This window comes from Podarcis pityusensis, assembly GCF_964106645.2.
Source record: "Podarcis pityusensis genome assembly, chromosome: 9".
In the NCBI taxonomy this organism is placed as follows: Eukaryota; Metazoa; Chordata; class Lepidosauria; order Squamata; family Lacertidae; genus Podarcis; species Podarcis pityusensis.
In genome coordinates, this window is record NC_138034.1 from 17,075,999 (window position 1) to 17,096,024 (window position 20,026).

General features: G+C 41.7%; 2 protein-coding genes across 4 annotated transcripts in view; one reads left to right on the forward strand and one right to left on the reverse strand.

The window, feature by feature from the left end:
- The window catches only part of CWH43 (cell wall biogenesis 43 C-terminal homolog), a 53,780-nt gene extending 42,259 nt beyond the window's left edge, over positions 1-11,521 (reverse strand). For all 3 annotated transcript variants that reach the window (XR_013990121.1, XM_081019970.1, XM_081019969.1), the window contains exons 1-2: positions 10,885-11,521; positions 233-327 (exon numbers count right to left, since the gene is read on the reverse strand). The gene's annotated coding sequence lies outside the window, so the exon portion shown is untranslated. The remainder of the gene's footprint in view (positions 1-232; positions 328-10,884) is intronic.
- On the forward strand, positions 2,588-19,403 carry LOC308484937 (OCIA domain-containing protein 2-like). The gene is made up of 8 exons (XM_081020227.1): positions 2,588-2,744; positions 10,474-10,585; positions 11,614-11,704; positions 14,357-14,410; positions 15,348-15,395; positions 17,272-17,377; positions 17,914-18,000; positions 19,268-19,403. Exons 2-7 carry the CDS (start codon positions 10,526-10,528, stop codon positions 17,993-17,995), a joined length of 441 nt encoding a protein of 146 aa, XP_080876353.1. The 5' UTR covers positions 2,588-2,744; positions 10,474-10,525; the 3' UTR covers positions 17,996-18,000; positions 19,268-19,403.
- Positions 19,404-20,026: the final 623 nt, after the last annotated feature.

Here is a 20,026-nt window from a genome sequence, read left to right on the forward strand (position 1 = left end):
CTGTGCTAGCTAAATGCACCCGAGTACTTACTTATCTGCAATAGTATACTTTTTTTGGCAGTGCTCCAGCAGCTATAAAGCTATTTCCCAGACAAGAGCTCTTCATGGCACAGGGCACTAGAAAACACCTTTCACACCCTTTTGGACTGCAGTGAAAACATCAGAGTTTATTTCTGAGTAAATATGCATAGGATCAGGCAGCATGTCTATTGACGGGAAGACAGTACTATACCTTTGCAAGATTTGCTTCAGGGAGTGGAGCACAAGGCCAGCAGCTGCGCCAGTATTTGCTCTCTTGGATTATTAGCACTCCAGATTTGCCTGTAACTAAGGGAGAAATCAGGCTAAAGGCAAAACCAAACAAGTCAGGCGGACTAAGGTGTGTTTTCGTTTTCAAAAGGTTTGCACGCACTAAAGTTTGGAAGCCTTTCTCTGTATGTTTGCATAACTCCCCACCCTGCATCAAATTGCCTTTCAGCTGCCTACAAATTTCCCCTTCTGGAATAAGATTCCCTTCCCTATTTGCCATCAAAAAATTGAGTTTAAATCTTTAAAATGCAAAATGATCAATGCAATTGTCAGGACCAAAGCACAGCTACGCAGCCTCAGAAAGTTTTCCCAGACAACATCAGGAAGAACTTTCTGTCAGTAAGAGCTGTTGGACACTAGAACAGACTCCCACGAGGTGGCAGACTCTCCTTCCTTGGAGGTTTTAAAGCAGATTGGATGGCCATCTGTCATGGATGCTTTAGCTGAGATTCCTGCATTGCAGGGGGTTGGACTGGATGACCCTCGGAGTCCCTTCCAACTCTACAATTCTACAATTCTATTATTCCATTAAATCAGCATCTAATAAGTTTGTGCCTGTGGTAGCTACATGCACCCGAGCACTTTCATTTGAAATATACTTTTTTTGTTGCTTTTTTGGAGTGCTCCAGCAGCTGTAAAGCTCTTTCCCAGAGTGGAGCTATTCAGGGCACAGGGCACCAGAACCCACCCTCACGGTCCCTTCCAACTAGGGTTCCCACCTTCGCTTTGGCAAAATACAGGCCAGACCTTCGAGGTTGGGTGGGGGTGATTTATTTATTTATGTTTGGTTCATTTGGTGCTGAAGTGGCTTCAAAACAATCCATTACCATCTATTGCAGCCTCATAGGATGGCCCCTCTGGGATTGGTCACATGCGCACACAGGCACACAGGCACTCGAAGTTGTAAATTCGTCTGAGCTTCGCTACACAGAGACATGACTTTGTTTTGCACCTTTCAATCACATGCATTTGGATATGATCCCTAACTTGGGAGGGAGAGGGAGAGGGAGAGGGAGAGGGAGAGGGAGAGGGAGAGGGAGAGGGAGGGAGAAAGAAAGAAAGAAAGAAAGAAAGAAAGAAAGAAAGAAAGAAAGAAAGAAAGAAGACTAACTCAGCTATACAGCTGCAAATAAAACGTTTTAAGTGTGTTTCAAGTGCAATATACAATGTGACATTAGATGGCAATGGTAAGCCTTATGGAAAATTCAATGTGTTTTTTTAAAGAAAAGCATTTTCAGAACGGTTTTTATATGTGTGTAGATTCCACCCTGAAATACAAGACAAAAGTGTTAACATTTTACATTGAAAGTAGGGTTGCCTCTTTTTTTTTTTTTTTTTTTTGGAAAACCCCTGAGTTGTTGAGTTTCTTTTAGGAAAACCCCAAAATTATTGAGATTTTTAAAAGATTTCACAATCGACGCTTGCCAAAGATCCAATATGAAGTGCTGCCTTTAGGAAATTGCCCCAGACATCAATTCTGCCTTTGAAATCCCATTACATGGCAGCTCTTCTCCTAAATGTGACAATTCCATGATCCCAAAGCAAAACTTGAAAGGGCAGGCAGCCATGTCCAAAGTCCGCTTTGGGGGCCTAATCCGTCCGGCTGTGGCAGTTTATTTCTTCTTGGGGTCAAATCCCCCCCCCCAAAAAAACTCAACAAGTTCAACCCTAAAAAAAACTCAACAACTTTGGTTGGCATGCATGTTCACTTCATCAAATTTGGCCCTCTTTGAAAAAAGGTTTGGGCACCCCTGTGCTAAGGAGTAAATCCCAATGAACTTAACAAGGCATACCTCAGGAAAATTCTTTTAAAAAGCTCAACAGCTAACAGTTTTGGAGGTTTCCTTTAAAAAAGCTCAACAATTGTGGTGGTTTCCTTACACTGCTTGCGCAAAGAACGATTCTTCAGATTCTGAATTTTGGGTTCGTCTTAAAAAGAAGCTTGACAACTCTGTGATGTTTTGAAAAGTGGCAACCATTGGTCAATTTTGGTTGGTTTCTGTGAGGGGGGGGGGAGAAAGCGCTCAACAATTGTGGCGGTTTCCTTAAAAAAAACCCCTAAAAACTCGACAGCTTTACTTTTTGCAATATGAACGCTCTATTCCGAGCAGGCTCTGAGAGAAGCGTTGCGCGTGGCCATTTGAGGGGAGCCTGTCGCAGGAGGCGGGCGATGGCGTTGGAGACGCGTCGTGAGAGGAACGAGGCGCGGAGAGAAGCAGCCCCACGGAGTTTTTCCCTCGGTCCGGTCCGCTTTTCTCCTCCGGGCGCGGAGAAGGGAAAGGCTCCGCCTTCGGACGACATGGTTACCTAACAGGCGGGCGCCTCGCTTCGCGCGCGCAGGGGCCGGACGAGGGAGGTGCCTGGGCCGGGAAGGACGGAGCAGCCCCGGGGCAGAGGCGCGGCGAGGAAGAGGGCGAAGGGAAGGGCCTTGGCGGGTAAGGCTGCTGGGGGCGCCGGCGGGGTGGGCGAGAAGGGGCTGGGCGGTGGGGTTGCAGCGCTGGGCTTCCGAGCCCCCCGGCCAAGCTCTTTGAATAATCATTTGTTTATTCGTTTTCAATTACAATCCAATCCTAGCCTCATTAGAACAACACCAGTTTTTTTAACGCAATTATTCACGCCAGTCGTTCAAATGCCGAATTATAGGATTTAGATAAGGTGGGGGGGGGGTCCCCCACGTGCTAGAATTTTAAAAAAATCTTGATTGAAAGTTCCAAAAAGTACGCAATTATATGTGCGCTAAACATGGCGAGATGTACATAAAAGAGAAAGAGAACCCGTGCAGAAGGGAAAATAAAGGGGGGGGAGCGGGGGAAACCCAAAGCTGCATATTTTCAGCGGCGTAGCGTGAGTTGTCAGCACCCGGGGCAAGGCAAGTAATTTGCGCCCCCCCCCAACCCCTAACCTGCCGATCTGAGTCGAGTTGCTGCTGGCGCTGCCACCCAAACCACGCCGCTTGCCCGGAGGAGGAGGGGGGCAGAGAGGCGAGGAAAATGCAACATGGCCCAGCAGCTGCAGCAGCAGCAGCGGAGGCGGGGCTGTGAGGAGGGGCTGCCTGGCACGTCCTCCGCGGCCCTGACGCGCGGGGCTGAGAGCCGCTGCCTGCCGGACGCCTTCAGCCCGGGCGCGCGCACAGCTCGTCGGTTCCACGAGACATGGGGCTCTGCTACAGCCTGCGCCCGAGGCTCTTCGGCGACTCCGGAGGCAGCGAGCGCGCCCCCCCAGATGTTGCGCCCGGTGCGGCCGGCCCCCCTGGCACCCCCCACGCTACGCCACTGCATATTTTATAAGGTGGTTTTTGTACTTCACCAGATCTTAACCTATTACAGTATTTGTAAGAACGGATTCCAAATATCATTGAATTTGTCCATGGCAAGTCTGCGTTTATGTGCAAGTTGCTCATATGTTGCGAGTTTGTGTAAGTCTTCTAACCAATCGTAAGGGAGTCGCATTTTTATTTTTCCAGTTCCTTGAATGTCCCACTTTTCCTTAGGATGTCCCTATTTTCACCAGAGAAGTGTTGGAGGCTATGGAGTTATCAACCCCCCCCCCGCCATCCTGTATAGGGAAGTTTTTTTTAAATTTATAATTAAATTTAAAAATAAAAAGTTTTTGTTTTAATATATGTTGTGCTGGGGCAACCCAGTAAGATGTGTTGGGTATAAAAGTACCATTATCCTTATGGAATGGAGCTGTCCCTATTTTCATCGGAGAAATGTCGAAGGGTATGCATCTTGTAATTTCTTGTTATTTTCATTACTTAATTTCTGAAACAAGAGGTGCCCAGCTGCAAATTTGTCACATCGACACCACATCCATCTTCAGGGAACTTGGAGTTGTTAGTGTGCATTGCGTAATGTACACATATTAACTGGAAACAGGGTTGCAAATATTTTCTGACTCCCCCTCCCCCAAATTATTATTCTGTATGTTCCAGGCTGCATTAAAATGTAGCATTTTAATGTTTGGGGGTGGGGCATGATCCTTGGCTCGAATTAAGCTTTATTGTACAGGATGGGTTTTCGATGAATTATAACTCATCATTTCTATTGTGTAAGCAGGTGGGGGTATGATTGTATGCATTTACTATTTGCGAAAATTCAGCCACGTTCCCACGGAGCAGTTGAATTGTAGAGTTGGAAGGGACCCAGAGGATCATCTGATCCAACCCCCTGCAATGCAGGAATGTGCAGCCATCCCATTCGAGAATCGAACCTGCAACCTTTGCGTTATCAGGTCCACACTCTAACCAACTGGCTCACGTTGGCTTACAAAATCAAAATGTGCTACAGTTACGCTTTCCAATGTCATAATGAAGGTGCAATAATGGGGGATACATATTTTTTTTAAATGATATTTATTAAAGTTTCCAATAAGAAAAGACACATCAATAAAAAAAGAATTTAAAAATAAAAAGAAAATTACACAATACAAAAATACACAATACAAAATACAAAACAAAACAAACAAACAAAAAGAACAGTTAAAAACAATACCATCTTTTCATCACCACTTTTAAAATTACTTATTTTCTGGACCTCCTCATACCTCCCTCTTTTGTATTCCAGTTCAATTTATTTGTGCATCAATTTCTTTCCCTCTTTTTTAATCCCAATCCTTAATCTTAATATGATATAACATTAAATTCTTATCTATTAATAGCCAATTTTCCATTCTTTTAACCTTTTTATGCCTAATCCTTAATCTTAGTCTATATATAACTTTAACACCTGTGCAGCTAGAAACCACTTAATTTCAATCCATCATCACTCTAACATTCTTTAATTTTACAATGTTTCTGTAGATAATCTTTAAATTTCTTCCAGTCTTCTTCCACCGACTCTTCTCCCTGGTCACGGATTCTACCAGTCATTTCCGCCAGTTCCATATAGTCCATCAGTTTCATCTGCCATTCCTCCAGTGTGGGTAGCTCTTGTGTCTTCCAATACTTTGCGATAAGTATTCTTGCTGCTGTTGTTGCGTACATAAAGAAAGTTCTATCCTTTTTTAACACCAATTGGCCGACTATGCCCAGGAGAAAGGCCTCTGGTTTCTTCAAGAAGGTATATTTAAATACCTTTTTAAATTCATTATATATTATTTCCCAGAAAGCCTTAATCTTTGGGCACGTCCACCAAAGGTGAAAAAATGTACCTTCAGTTTCTTTACATTTCCAACATTTATTATCAGGCAAATGATAGATTTTTGCAAGCTTGACTGGGGTTAAGTACCACCTGTATATCATTTTCATAATATTCTCTCTTAAGGCATTACATGCCGTAAATTTCATACCTGTGGTCCATAACTGCTCCCAGTCAGCAAACATAATGTTGTGTCCAACGTCTTGTGCCCATTTAATCATAACAGATTTCACCGTTTCATCCTGAGTGTTCCATTTCAACAGCAAGTTATACATCCTAGACAAATTCTTAGTTTTGGGTTCTAACAGTTCAGTTTCTAATTTTGATTTTTCCACCTGGAAGCCAATTTTCTTGTCTGAATTAAATGCCTCCATTATCTGGAAATAATGAAGCCAGTCTCGCACTTTGTTTTTTAATTTTTCAAAACTCTGCAATTTCAGTCTTATCTCCATCCTGTTCCAAAATTTCCCAATATTTCGGCCATTTGACCTCCATATTGAGTTTTTTCAAGGCTTTCGCTTCCATTGGTGACAGCCACCTTGGAGTTTTGTTTTCTAGTAAATCCTTGTATCTTATCCAGACATTAAACAGTGCTTTCCTGACAATGTGATTTTTAAATGCTTTATGTGCTTTGACCTTATCATACCACAGATATGCGTGCCATCCAAATACATTGTTGAAACCTTCTAAATCCAAAATATCAGTGTTTTCAAGAAGCAGCCATTCTTTCAGCCAGCAAAAAGCTGCTGATTCATAATAAAGTTTAAAGTCTGGCAGGGCAAATCCACCTCTTTCCTTTGCATCCGTTAGTATTTTAAATTTTATTCTAGGCTTCTTGCCCTGCCAGACAAATCTAGAAATATCTTTCTGCCACCTCTTGAAACAATCCATTTTGTCCACAATTTGCAAAGTTTGAAACAAAAACAACATTCTAGGCAATACATTCATTTTTATCGCAGCAATACGGCCCAGCAGTGAAAGCTTCAAATTTGACCAAATTTCTAAATCTTTTTTCACTTCCGCCCAACATTTTTCATAGTTATCTTTAAATAAATTCCCATTTTTTGCTGTCATGTTGATCCCCAGGTATTTAACTTTCTTAACCACTGTTAAACCTGTCACATTCTGAAACCTCCCTCTCTCCACTGGTGTTAGATTTTTCTCTAAAACCTTAGTTTTTAACTTGTTCAATTTAAATCCTGCAACTTGACCAAACTTGAATCAATTCTAAAACCCTTTTAGTACTAGATTCTGGCTCCTGTAACGTCAATACTAAATCATCTGCAAATGCTCTCAGTTTGTACTGTTTAGCTCCGACCTGTATACCTTTAACCAACTGGTCCCTTCTAATCATGTTCAGCAAAACCTCCAGGACCGAAATAAAAAGAAGTGGGGAAATTGGGCAACCTTGTCGTGTCCCTTTTTCAATTTTAAGTTCTTCCGTCACCACATTATTTACAATTAATTTAGCCTTTTGTTCTGAATAAATTGCACTTATACCATTCTCAAAGCCTTGACCTACCCCCATACCCCGTAGATTCTTCTTCATAAAGTTCCAAGAAATGTTGTCAAAAGCTTTCTCCGCATCCACAAATATCAAAACTGCTTTAATGTTTATGTTCACTTCTAGTTTTTCCAGAATATCAATTATATTCCTCAAATTGTCAGACAGATGTCTTCCTGGGAGAAAGCCCGCTTGGTCTTTGTGAATCTCTTCCATCAACACTTTTTTAAATCTCTTAGCCAAAATGTCAGCAAAAATTTTGTAATCCACATTAAGTAATGATATAGGGCGGTAGTTCTTAAGCTGTGTCTTTTCAGTCTCTGTTTTTGGTACAAGTGTAATATATGCTTCTTTCCACGACTCTGGTGCTCTTTTCCCCTTCATTATTTCATTACAGACCTCTTTCAAAGGTTGTATTAACCATTCTTTCAAAGATCTATAATATCTAGAAGTCAATCCATCCGGTCCTGGAGATTTACCCAATTGCATGTTTTGAATGGCACCTTCTACCTCCTGTTCAGTTATTTTATAGTTCAACATTAGTTTGTTTTCTTGAGATATTTTTTGTAATCCATTTGTTTTCAAAAATTGATCTAAATCTGTTTCTTTCAGTGGCCCTTGCGTATATAATTGTTTAAAGTACCTCTGGAAACAATTTCTAATCTCTGCTGGCTTCTGTATATTTCTTCCTTCCACTTCTAAGTTCGTGACTGTATTTAGTTTTTGTCTTTTTTTCATTTGCCATGCCAACAATTTACCACATTTGTTAGCCGACTCAAATGTCTTTTGTCTCATTTGTTTAATTTTCCATTCTATTTCCTGATTCATCATTTTCATATATTGTACCTGATGTAACTTTAATTCTCTCAAAATCTCTTTTGATTTTGGATTTGTTCTCAGTCTTTTTTCACTTTCCTTTATTTTCTCCAATATCTTGTCCTTCTTCTCATTTTGAGTTCTCTTCTTTACTGCGTTCTGTTGTATTAGGAACCCTCTCATAACCGCTTTACTTGCGTCCCAGATTACTCTTTTTTCCACATTGGTGCTCAAATTTATCTCAAAATAATCTCTCAAGGTTTTTTGGGCCTTCTTAAGCACTTCTTCATCTCTAAATAAGGTGTCATTCATCTTCCATCTAAATGAGCCAGTTGGTGTTAGTTTCATTTCCATCTTGACAGCATTATGGTCGGAGCAAGTTTTCGGACAGATTTCCACCTTTCCATTCCTCTAGTTATCCATATTTGGTCAATTCTTGTCCATGTCATTTTGGCTTCAGAAAAGAAGGTTCCCTCTTTAGCCATGGGGTTTCTTATTCTCCAGATATCAACTAAGTCCAAGTTGTCTGTCATATCAAAAAAAGGTTTTCGGTAGTCTACCATCCTTAGTGACTACCTGTCTTTGTGCCTTGTCCATATATGTGGATACCACTCCATTCATGTCTCCCATCAAAATCATGTTATAATCCAAATAGTCCATCAAAGTCTCATGCAACTTCTTAAAAAAATCAGATTTCCCTTCATTTGGTGCGTAGATTCCTACTTTCAAAAATTTTTCTCCTTGTGTTTGGATTTCAATTGCCACAAATCTTCCTTGGTCATCTTTAAAAATAAATTTCGGTGATAGTCTGTCCTTTGCATAAATCACAACCCCTCTTTTTTTAACTTTGTCCGATGAAATAAACTCCTGACCAAGTCTTTTATTTATCAACAATTTCCTGTGTAATCTTGTTATATGTGTTTCTTGTAGACAGATCAAATCCAATTGTTCCTTTTTTAATAAATGAAACACTGATTTCCTTTTCTGAGGGGAGTTCAAGCCATGACAGTTCCAGGTTAGTAGTTGCAGGGCCATGATGTAATTATTTTAGTTCTCCTCCAACAGCACCTAGTGCCTGTTCCTGTTCCGTCGGTGGTATCACGTTTTTCAGGCGGTCTTTTAGTTCCAGAGATAGTCCTGGTATGTCTAAAGTTTCTCTTGCTATTGCTCTTAACTCTCCTGTGACTTTCTTTTGTAGGTCTTCTCTGTGGTCTCTCCAGAATTTGTCTTTGTCGTCTTCCGATCTTATTTTCCTCTTCTTTCCTTTGTAGCTAAAAGATAGGCCTTGAGGAAATTCCCACCTAAAGTTAATTCTATTACTTCTCAACAAGGTGACCAGGTCTTTGTAGTTAGATCTGAGATCCAGAAGGTGTTTCGGAATGTCCTTAAATATCTCCACTTTTGTCTGATGTATTTCCAGTGTCTTCTGGAAATGCAAACCCAAGATCTTGTCCCTCTCTTCTTTTGTTCGGAGAGTAATCAGACAGTCTCTCACCTTCTTTCCTCCTCCTTTTCCAAGTCTAAAAGCATTCACTATTTTGAAACTGTCTTTTACCAATTCTGGATTCCAAAAATCTAAGAATTCCTGTGTAAGAAAATCAACTAAGTTGTCTTTCTCCACTTCAGGTACTGCTCTGACCCTTAAGTTCACTTGTTTCTCCTTCAACTCAATCATAGACAGAGTTAACTTATGGTCTTCAAGTTGTTTATGTAGCGGTGGTATTCAAGTTGTTTATGTAGCGGTGGTATCTTCTCTTGAACCTCTGCAACAGAAGCTGTAGCAATTTCTTTAGCCTCTTCGGCAATCTGACGTGTTGAGGCCGATTCTTCTAATAGTTTCTGGATAGTCTCTGTATTAGTATTTACTTTCTGTCCCAAATTATTTAAACTTACTGTATTTTGATTAATACTTGTTGTATTTTGATCAATCTTGTCTGATGCCTCTGCTACTTGTTTGCTTATTCTATCCAAAGATTCATTAATTTTAGCCAAAACCTGAGCAAAGGCGTCATCACTTGCCATACCTTTAGTTTTAGGTTGTGCCGATGGGGCTGCTATTGGAACCCCAGAGGGGTCAGAGGTCGAAGCTCTTCTTTGCAGTCCACCGTCTGTTCGCAATACTCTGCCCGACCTTGTTGCTTGTAACGACTCTAGTTTCTCTTTCCCATCTGCCATACCCCTCTAGATAAAACTCAAGGTCAGTCACACGGTTAAATTCAAAATTGTTTTGAAGTGGAAAGTTCCAAGAAGACAGTGTGGGAAATTCCTCAGGCCAGCTGCAATTGTAACTAGTTGTAACAAGTTCCAAATTCCACTAGGGGGACACTGTAACAGTCATAAAGTTCTTAAATACTTTACTTCTTCCTTAAGTCCCCAATGGGGGATACATTTTTCATTGGCTGTAACTGTCTCTTCTGATTTCCTTTGGTAGGCGGGCCATTGCTGAGGGGTCCAAAACACACGCCTTGCATGCAGATGTTACTAGATTTAACACCTTTCATTTCCAGTTAAAAATGGATCTCATACAATGGAGCTGGGAAGGGAAATCATGGAATGCTGCTGTCAATAAAAGTAGACCGTACTAAACTGGATGGACCAATAGTCTCTAAGACAGCTTATCATGCCAATATGGTAAAAATTAGACGTTTATGAGGTTGCTTTTGAAATGCATGTTGCATTCTTCTTATAACTGTCCTTTCGTTTTAGGAAACTCACATTTTACTGGGAGTCATATTTGCTGGCAACATTATCAGGAGCTATGACTTCTGCCCCAGGTGATGATAAAGTTCAGGCCTCTTCGGTAGGACAAAAGAAGCAGGTTTGTTCTTTCTGTTTGGAATTATTATTATTATTATTTTACATTCTAGCAGAGGCAAATCTGATGTAGTCTTGATTATCACGTGGAAACAGAAGGGGCTGTGCACTTCAACCTTTCCCTTTTCTAGTGCAAAAAGTACTCCACATAATGCAGGTCTAAGGATAAGGAGGAGGCAGGATAGCTTTGCCTCTCATGGAAAGTCGAAGATCCCACAAACCCTGGGGAGATTAAATAGGATTCAGCTTAATTTTATGCTGCTAGCAGTTAAAGAACCGTAGATAATGATGCTCATATCTTACCTTGCACGTATTTTTGGCTCAAAGTAAATAGATGGAAACATAATCTGCACCTGCTAGGGGAAAGGGGAAGATGGAATTATGTAGCATCTGAACAAAAAGGGACTTTAAAAAGAAACCCTTTAAAGCAGGGGTGACGCTGGGAGTCTGTGGGTTTCCTGATGTTGTTGAACTGTCAGCCCCAGCTAGCACTGTCAGTGCTAAAGGATGATCATAGAATTGTAGAGTTGGAGATCCCAGGGGTCATCTAGTCCAGCTCCCTGCAGTGAGGGAATCTGAACTGAAGCATAGATGACAGGTGGCCATCCAACCTCTGCTTAGAAACCTCCAAGAAAGGACACCTGAAGGACCACACATTTCCCCTCCATTATTAGCACCATTCATTACTGCTGCATTTTAAACTTCATAGCACCTGTGATTTGCAAATTAATCACAAACAAGTACATTATAGTCAGAGTGCACCATCGAGTTTTAAAGCTTGATCATTTCATTTTGACCTTGCATGCTTGATAGGATTGCTAACGACAATGGTAGGATATTTCTAACATTTTTGTGCTATCTGGAAAAGCGAAATGTTTTCCTCTCTGTCTATTTTTTTTGTTGAATTTTTAAAAAAATGGAAGCCAAAGATAATGAAATAAACGGCAGACGATAGATGCTTTATACTCTTAAGGAGTGAGAGGAGGGTAAACCATATTTTTCTTATAAAAGTGTTCATGTTTTTATTTTAAGAGCCAGCTCCCTTGTCCAATGTCAAATCTTAATTCTGATGAATTTGTAAAGATTCGTCGTCAATGTAAAGAGGAAAGCTTCTGGTACAGAGGTAGGTCTATTTGTTTTTAATGAAATACAAAATATAATTGCATTGGTTTTTTGTTGCAGGGTGTTGTCTACCTTACAGCATTTGTTTCAATGTTTCATATCTTGTTTGAGAATTACTACTACTAGGCCTGCTTGGAACACCCTTCTATTTCACAGCATTTGAATCCAAAACCTACTGGTTTTCTTACTGGTAACATTAATCAGACATGAGAAAATCATTTTCAGTGGCTGCATTCAGAAGTAGTAATAAATGATGGCTTATTGCCATTAGAATAAGCCTAGGCCAGCCTTGTGCGCTCCTGTTCCACTCTCATTTTAAACACTGCAGATACACCATTCAAAAATTTGCAGCCATTTTTGACTAACCACTGTTTAGCATTACATATGAAGCCTAAATTGTAGTTAACCTTCACTGTGGTTTATCAAAACAAGCCAGCTTCCTAAACCAAGGTTTGAACTTGACTTGTTTCAGTGAACCATAGTTTGTTTATTGCTTCCTTTTTTATTTATTAAAAAAAGCCCTGAAAGTGGTTAATAATAACATCAGTCATTAAAAACTTCCCTAAACAGGGCTGCCTTCAGATGTCTTCTAAACGTCAGATAGTTGTTTATCTCTTTGACATATGATGGGAGGGCGTTCCCCAGGGCGGGCGCCACTACCGCGAAGGCCCTCTGCCTAGTTCCCTGTAACTTCACTTCTCGCAGTGAGGGAAACGCCAGAAGGCCCTCGGCGCTGGACCTCAGTGTCTGGGCTGAAGGATGGAGGTGGAGACGTTCCTTCGGGTATACTGGGCTAAGGCCATTTAGGGCTTCCCCTCCATTATTAGCACCATTCATTACTGCTGCATTTTAAACTTCATAGCACAGGGCAGCTATGAGTCCAAAATGACTCCCAGGCTGTGCACCTGCTCCTTCAGGGGCACAGTTGCCCTATTCAGGACCAGGGAGTCCCCCACACCCACCCACCCCATCCCCCAAAACAGTACTTCTGTCTTGTCAGAATTCAACTTCAATCCGTTAGCCGCCACCCACCCTCCAACCCCTCCAGGCACTCACACAGGACTTTCACCGCCTTCACTGGTTCCGATTTGAAAGAGAGGTAGAGCTGGGTATCATCTGCATACTGATGAACACCGAGCCCAAACCCCCTGATGATCTCTCCCAGCAGCTTCATGTAGATGTTAAAAAGCATGGGGGAGAGGAGAGAACCCTGAGGCACCCCACAAGTGAGAGCTCCGAGGTCTGAACACTCATCCCCCAATACCACTTTCTGGACACAGCCCAGGAGGAAGGAGCAGAACCACTCTATAACAGTGCCCCCTGCTCCTCTGGACAGTCCAGAAGAATGTTATGGTCGATGGTATCAAAGGCCGCTGAGAGATCCAGCAGAACTAGGAAACAGCTTTCACCTTTGTCCCTAGCCCACCGGAGATCATCAACCAGCATGACCAAGGCAGTTTCAGTATTTACAAAAGTTAAGAATTACTGCAGTTTGTCCAGGTTCAGACAGAACACTAAATTGCAGTTATATGAAAGTGGAAATTAAAAACTGCTTCTCCTTGTAGCTGTGCTAGGAGTGCATGAGCTCAAGTTTTATCATTATATCTGACCACAGTCAATGGCCATGTTTTCATAATCATAATCTCAGTTAAATGACTTGAGATATGATCAGGGCCTTTGGCCATAGTCTGAAGGTTTAAGATCCTGGCTTGTTTTGATGCTGATAAGCCTAGTTTCCTTGTTCAGATGACATGGTAAATTGTAATTAATCGGAGCCTTTGTAGTAAGGCTGCATGTGTGGGCAAAAGACTTGTTCATTTCTCAGCATAATAAGCTGAGATATGGTGTACGGACTAGACTGAAATCTTTGAGTATATTGGGCTTGTAACATCCATTTGCTGCATCACTTGTGGTTTGTGAAGAATCTAATCTTAAAAGTTGTTTTTCTTTAGTCCACAAATGTAGCATCCAAATGATCTTGTGTGAGCATGTATGATGGTAAATGTTTTTATGCGCTATTGATTTTATGGACTTTTTGTTGTTGCAAAGCTGGCAATTTCTTTGTTCCTTCCTTTGCCCACCGAGGCTACAGCCCACCTAAGTCTGCACATGGGTGTCTTCTCTATGTGTTAAAGATGCATATCTGGAACCACACGTGTATTGTGCTCATCCAGCCCCTTGAACTAGATCAGGGGTCTCTCACTGTTTTTGGGCTACAACTCCCATCATCCCTAGCTAGCAGGACCAGTGATGATGGGAATTGTAGTCCAAAAACAGCAGAAGACCCAAGTTTGGGAAACACTGAACTAAATGGATACATGTCACCAATTTGTTGCACAGTGGTGCTCAAAACTGGAGTTGCAGCAAGGCTATTGTACTTATTTAGCAGATATTAAATGTGGAAGCTGACACTAAGCACAGAAAATGAAAATATTAACTGCATAGCAGTGCAGAGTATAAAACCCAGTATTCGGCAAAGTCAGCACCTCAGAATTCCAGCTTCAGATTTTCTAATTTGCTCTTTTCATTTTTTTATTTTTTAGAACAAGCAAAATAGTTGTTAAGAACACATTTTAACGACACTATGCAGGGTGGGCGGGAGATGCATCTGAATTTATGCAAAGGCTATAATTGCTTGTTTCATTGTATGCAGCTCTCCCTCTGTCACTGGGAGGTATGCTGATCACTCAAGGATTACTTGCCAATGGTAAGTGGCTTTTTTCTTTCTTCAATGTAAAAACAAACAAACACGTGGACAGTTTTCTAGAACCACCAGTCAATCACTGCTAAAGCTTGGTAAATGCTGAGGGAAAAACCCAGAATAGATCTTGTGGTGGAAATCTCAGCCTGGGTGCTGTTTCAACTCTTAGGTCTCAATATATTCAACAGGTGATGTGAAATATATGGTGGCTCTTCGCACATTGTGTAGAGACGAGCGCAGACTTGCCACTGGGTACATTTCTCTGTTGTATGTATGTTCAACAATGGCTTCCTGATTAAGAGTGCTTTTATGTATTTATCAGTGGCTGCTGGCCATGATAGCTGTGCTTTGCCATCATGGTCAGGGGCAGTAATACTCCAGCATAACAATTGCTGGAAACTGCCAAGTGGGAGAGTGTTATTGTGCTCAGGTCCTGCTTGTGGGTTTCCTAACAAGCATCTGGTTGGCCGTTGTGAGAACAAGATGCTGGAGTAGATGGGCCATTGGATTGATACAGCCGGCTGTTCTTACATTTAGGTGTTCCCCTAAAATATAATGTGGGTTGTTGGTTGGTTGGTTGGGGTTTTTCCCCCCAAGACTTGTGAAATGTGCTGCCTTGGCTGAGCATGGTGGCATGGTTAATTTAATGCTATGGAAAACAGGTTAGGAAGTAAGCTTTCTCACGGGGTAAAAATAGTCTTCACGTTTTTGTTTTTATTTTGCTCACAGTCTTCTAGATATTAGTTATTTCAGATGGGATTACTTGAGAATCAAAGTTATAACTGGAAATTATACTGGGAGCACTTGGTATGTTTCAAGCAGGAAATATAATAATAATAATAATAATAATAATAATAATATGGCTTCAATATCTTTCACGGAAGAACTGCACAACTGTTGTGTCATCAAATGACGGTCTAAAAATAACTGCATTTTATTCCAGGTGTTCTCAAACCAAGCCCTAAATTTGGATCACTCCCTAAATTGGCAAGTAAGTCCAAAAACTCTTTGTAAAGTTTAAGCAGAAAAGGTGAGAACTGGCCATTGTAATTATGCTGGAATGCTGCCATGCTCGCATGATAAGTTTGGGCATTTGTGGAATCTAGTATAGCTTCCGGCTTCCCGAGTGTCAATTTTCAGCATTTAAATTAAAGCTGTTTTGTAAACCTCATGAATGCAGAGAGAGCTTTGGAATCATGTGGTTGTTTCTGAAGGTTCTGTATTAGGCTGTAGCTTTATACTGATCACTTTTATATAGTATGTAATCATTAATTACTATAGTTAGGGTTTTATCAAAACAATAGAGCAGGAAGGATATTCAAGTCCAATCCTGCTGCGACTCAGGAACATCTGCTTAAGTAAACCTGTGCAGACCACACCTTGGAACACAACTGAAATGTTACTGTGGAGCTAAAGTGTCGCTCCTAGACGCTGTCAACATGCAACGGCTTCAGCTGGCTGGCTAAACCAGGTAAGGGTTGCCGATGGGTCTTAAACCCTGGTGAGTTAGGGACTTTCCCCTGCATGTGAACACAGGCTCCGGTGGATTGAGAAGCATACCTTCTGGAGAAGAAAGGACCAAAGAAAAAATCCTACACAATCCAGAGTGGAGTCCCTAAGACGGTTGGATGGCACCTGTTATGCCACCTCCTGGCAACTCCTACAGCCAAGCTGGTGGCAAACATATTGCTCTGCTTCCTTTGGACCACATCAGTAAGGCCAAGAGGCAGCCTAGGGCCTCCATACACACTGCCCGTGCTTGCACCCCAGAGGCTACTTCGGTGCTGGCAATGCAGTGGTTTGGCTTCACCCGCAGAGGCGCACTCCATTGTTTCCCGAGGCAGATGGATGCCAACAGAGTAGGGAGCCCCAGGCCTGTGGGCTAAATGCAGGCCTCTGGGACTCTCACCAGCCATTCCTCTCATTGGGCCCTGCTCTACACCCTCCTCTTGCTTGGCTGGAGAGTGTCTGGAGGGAGGATGGGGAGGTGTGGGGTTATGTAGGTTTGGAAGGAAATGTCTGAATTTGTGTGGCTTGTGGAACAAATCTTAAGAGTCATACCGATTGCCTTGCCCACTTGGTTGCCTGTGGACCCATGTGACCTCTGGAAAGTTGCCTAGGAGAGAAAGTGGCTCAGGTTAAAAAAGAATCCCCAATTCTGCTGGAGGGTCACTATCGCTAGGTGATTGAAGCAAGCAAGCGAGCAGAGTGAAGTGGAAGCCAGTGCTACTGCAGTGGAAAACAAATAACATGTCATGGACTGGTTGGACACAGAGTAATGGTGGGGAGGAAGCAGCTGGGGAGCCACCAAGGGAAGAAGGCTCAGAGCCCAGGGATTGGTGGTGGAACAATGAGTGTCAAGAGGGAGAAGACTGGGAGGAGGAGGTATCAGAAGGGGAAGGGGTAATAGGGCTTAGTGAGCTGGGTGAGTCTGTGGCCAAGAGAAGTCCAGAATCGGAGTCAGAAGCTGATGCAGGAGTTTCACAAACTTCCAGTAAACTAGATCTCTCTGCCATTTGGTGTCCCCAACTTGGTACCAACCATCTGGTCTATGGGTGAACATATTGAGATCCTCCTTTGTAGCGGAACGTGTGCTGCCTGCTGCTGCCTGCAAGGAGCCATGGATTGCGACTTTAATCATTCACTGATATTAAAAGAGTAATAGAGTAGGCTATTTTAAACTCACCACCAAACACAAGGGAGCATCCTCAGTGAAGCGGTATCTCTTTCTGGGTTTCCTGCTTTCCCAGATCAGTGTGGATTAGCAAGGCAGAATATCTGGAGAATACTTTTCAAAGCCTGTACTACTTATGAATACCTTTATATCTGATTACTACGTATGACAACAATTTGATCTCTCTCTGCAGTTGCTGGTGCCCTGGGCTATGGTATTGGGACAATGTCATACATAAGAACCTGTCAGAAGAAGTTTGAAAGCGCTGGTCTTAAACCATTTGGTCCCGGATGGAAAAGGTCTGTTTGGAATAAATACAGACAAGTGACTCTTGGGTTGTATCAAGGAACCTTGTGATAAGAACACTGTCGAAAAACAGTGTACTTGTAACTCTTCTAGGTTACAAGAGCTCTACAAAAATCTCAATGATTTCCCATTTCCTCTGCACATCTGAACTGGAGGGGGTGGGAGGCCCTCCAGAACAGCTTTGAAAGTGCACAGTGAGGAATACTGCCTACTCTCTCCCTTCCTATTAGTGGGAGCATCCATTGGATCAAAGGCCCTTCCTTTCACAGAAAGGAATAGAACTGCCTATCTGCACCACGCTAGAATTGTGACCATGTCTTATCAATTTATACCAAGCACTTTATCCTTCTGCACGTAGCTAGATCATGTGCACATTACTGTGTGGATAACAGGGCAGCTGACATTTTTGGTGCATTGGGACCCAGGGTGGAGGTGGAGGTGTCAGGTGCAAAGCCCCATGTGAAGATCTCTTGATTTGGGAAGAATCTTATGTAACGTTGACTCCCCCCCCCTTCTCCTAATGTTTTAGGCACTGTCCTCATGTCTGCAACGAATGCAAAGCTAAGTTTGAAGCAAGTGCATCAGAAAAACCAGAGCCTTCTGCTTCTTAAAACAGGTACACACATCTTTGTAGTTTTAACAAGAGTTTGGTCGCTTTTTGAAATATATCAGTATCTTGGAAATCAGTCACTATAAACAATGGAAAGAGTTATGATCTTGCTTACTGCCACATCAGGTTTAGTAAGAGGTAAAAAACTTGACTATTGTTGGCATCTTGGTTGTAGGGTGGTGGGCAGGTCAGAAATAGCACTTTCTTCTCCTTCACAAATTATTAAGTGTGCTTATCTTCATTTCTGTATTTTATTCTCTCCCCACGCTGCTTGCCTATTTGTATTTTCTTGGCTAGCTCAGAGGGATTATGACTCACTATGTTAATGATAAAATGCAACAGAGGGTAAACTCCTCCTTGGCTTTCACTGCCAAGTATTCTCTCTGACTTTAGTCTCAGTTTAACAGCAGATTTAGACAAAACAGAAGTGAGGCTGGTAAGTGCTGTCACTTCCATGCTCATTAGTATGGTGGTGTTTTTATCATTAAAAGAGAATTGTGCTGCATCTATGGCCAGTATTTCAAGTCTCTTCCAAAACGGCATTCTACATGTGGCACTTCTTCAGCAACATCTGCAGCTGCTGCTTTAACACAATACATGAAGATTAGCTTAGAATATGGCCCAGGGTATATGGTCTGAAGGGACATGACTCTACCATCTTGCTAGAGCTAAGTCAGTCTAGGTCTGGTTGGTGCCTTCATGGGAGACCACCTGGGAACTAAATATAGGATACCTTGGGTTCCAGGATGAAAGAGACGTGGTAGATAAATGTAAAAAGAATTTAAATAATTTAATACCGAAAACCAAGGTGCAGCTTCCAATTGGCTGCAGGAGCCTCCTGCACTCAATCGGAAGCCGCGTCAGACGTTCGGCTTCTGAAAAGCGTTTGCAAGATGGAACACTCACTTCCGGGTTTGCGGCGTTCAGGAGCCAAGCCATTCCGACTACCAAGGAACCACTGTACATTGTTTGCTTCACCAGTCATGTAGGTAGTTTTCAAAACCAAGAGTGTTGTATGGCAGCTTGGTCTGTTAATTTAAGTCACCAGAAGTACATTTAGCAAAATGCTACATTTATTAGATTAACCATTTATGTATTTTTGAACCAAAGGCTGTACGGTGTTTTACTACTTAAAGTCCATTAGATCAACTACTACTGCTTGACTGTGGGGGGGGGGATCCCCAACATTAAGCTAGGTCACACCTTGTCCTCCAAACCTGTATTCTCACCTCAAAGGGGCTGAATCCCTTTAACCAATACTTTTTTATTTCAGATAATGTGGAAGAAAGCATTTTGTAATGGTACCTGTTCTACACAAGGACTGCAATTCTGAAAAACCTGCTTTCATTCAAAACCCTTTGTATGTTTTACACGATTTTAAAAAATAAAATAAAAGTTACTTTGATGAACTTGTTTGTCACAAGTTCTGGAACACTAAACTGAAGATGAAAGCTAGAGGCCATGACAACTTGCAACAGCATCACTGTCACTGCAGTGCTTAAAGACAGTTACTCTGCTTTCAGGTTTGCACCTTAGCAGTGCAGTTCAGAGTATTTGTCAAACAGCAAAACTTGATAAGAGGTTTGAGCTTATTCAGCATATGTTCTGTAACAGAAGTATATGAGTTGTCAAATTGAATCCATTACACTAGTACATTGGTTCTCAAACTTAATCCATTCCGGGAGTCCATTCCAAAACCAAAGTGTTCCAAAACCAAGGCACACTTTCCCATAGAAAGTAATGCAAAACAGATTAATCAGTTCCAGTCTTTTAAAAACAACCCCTAAAACAGCAATTCAACATGAATTTTACTATCTAACGAGACCATTGATCCATAAAATGAAAGCAATAATCAATGTACTGTACTATAAAATAAATAAGACAGTATTGTAGATGATTAAAAAATTTTTTTAAAAATTCTTACATGCACTGATGATAGTCATTGTTTGGATGGGGGGCTTTTATCCATTTCCACAGTCACACAATCAATCAGTAGCTGAACTGGGTTCCACACAGTCACAAAAACAAATTA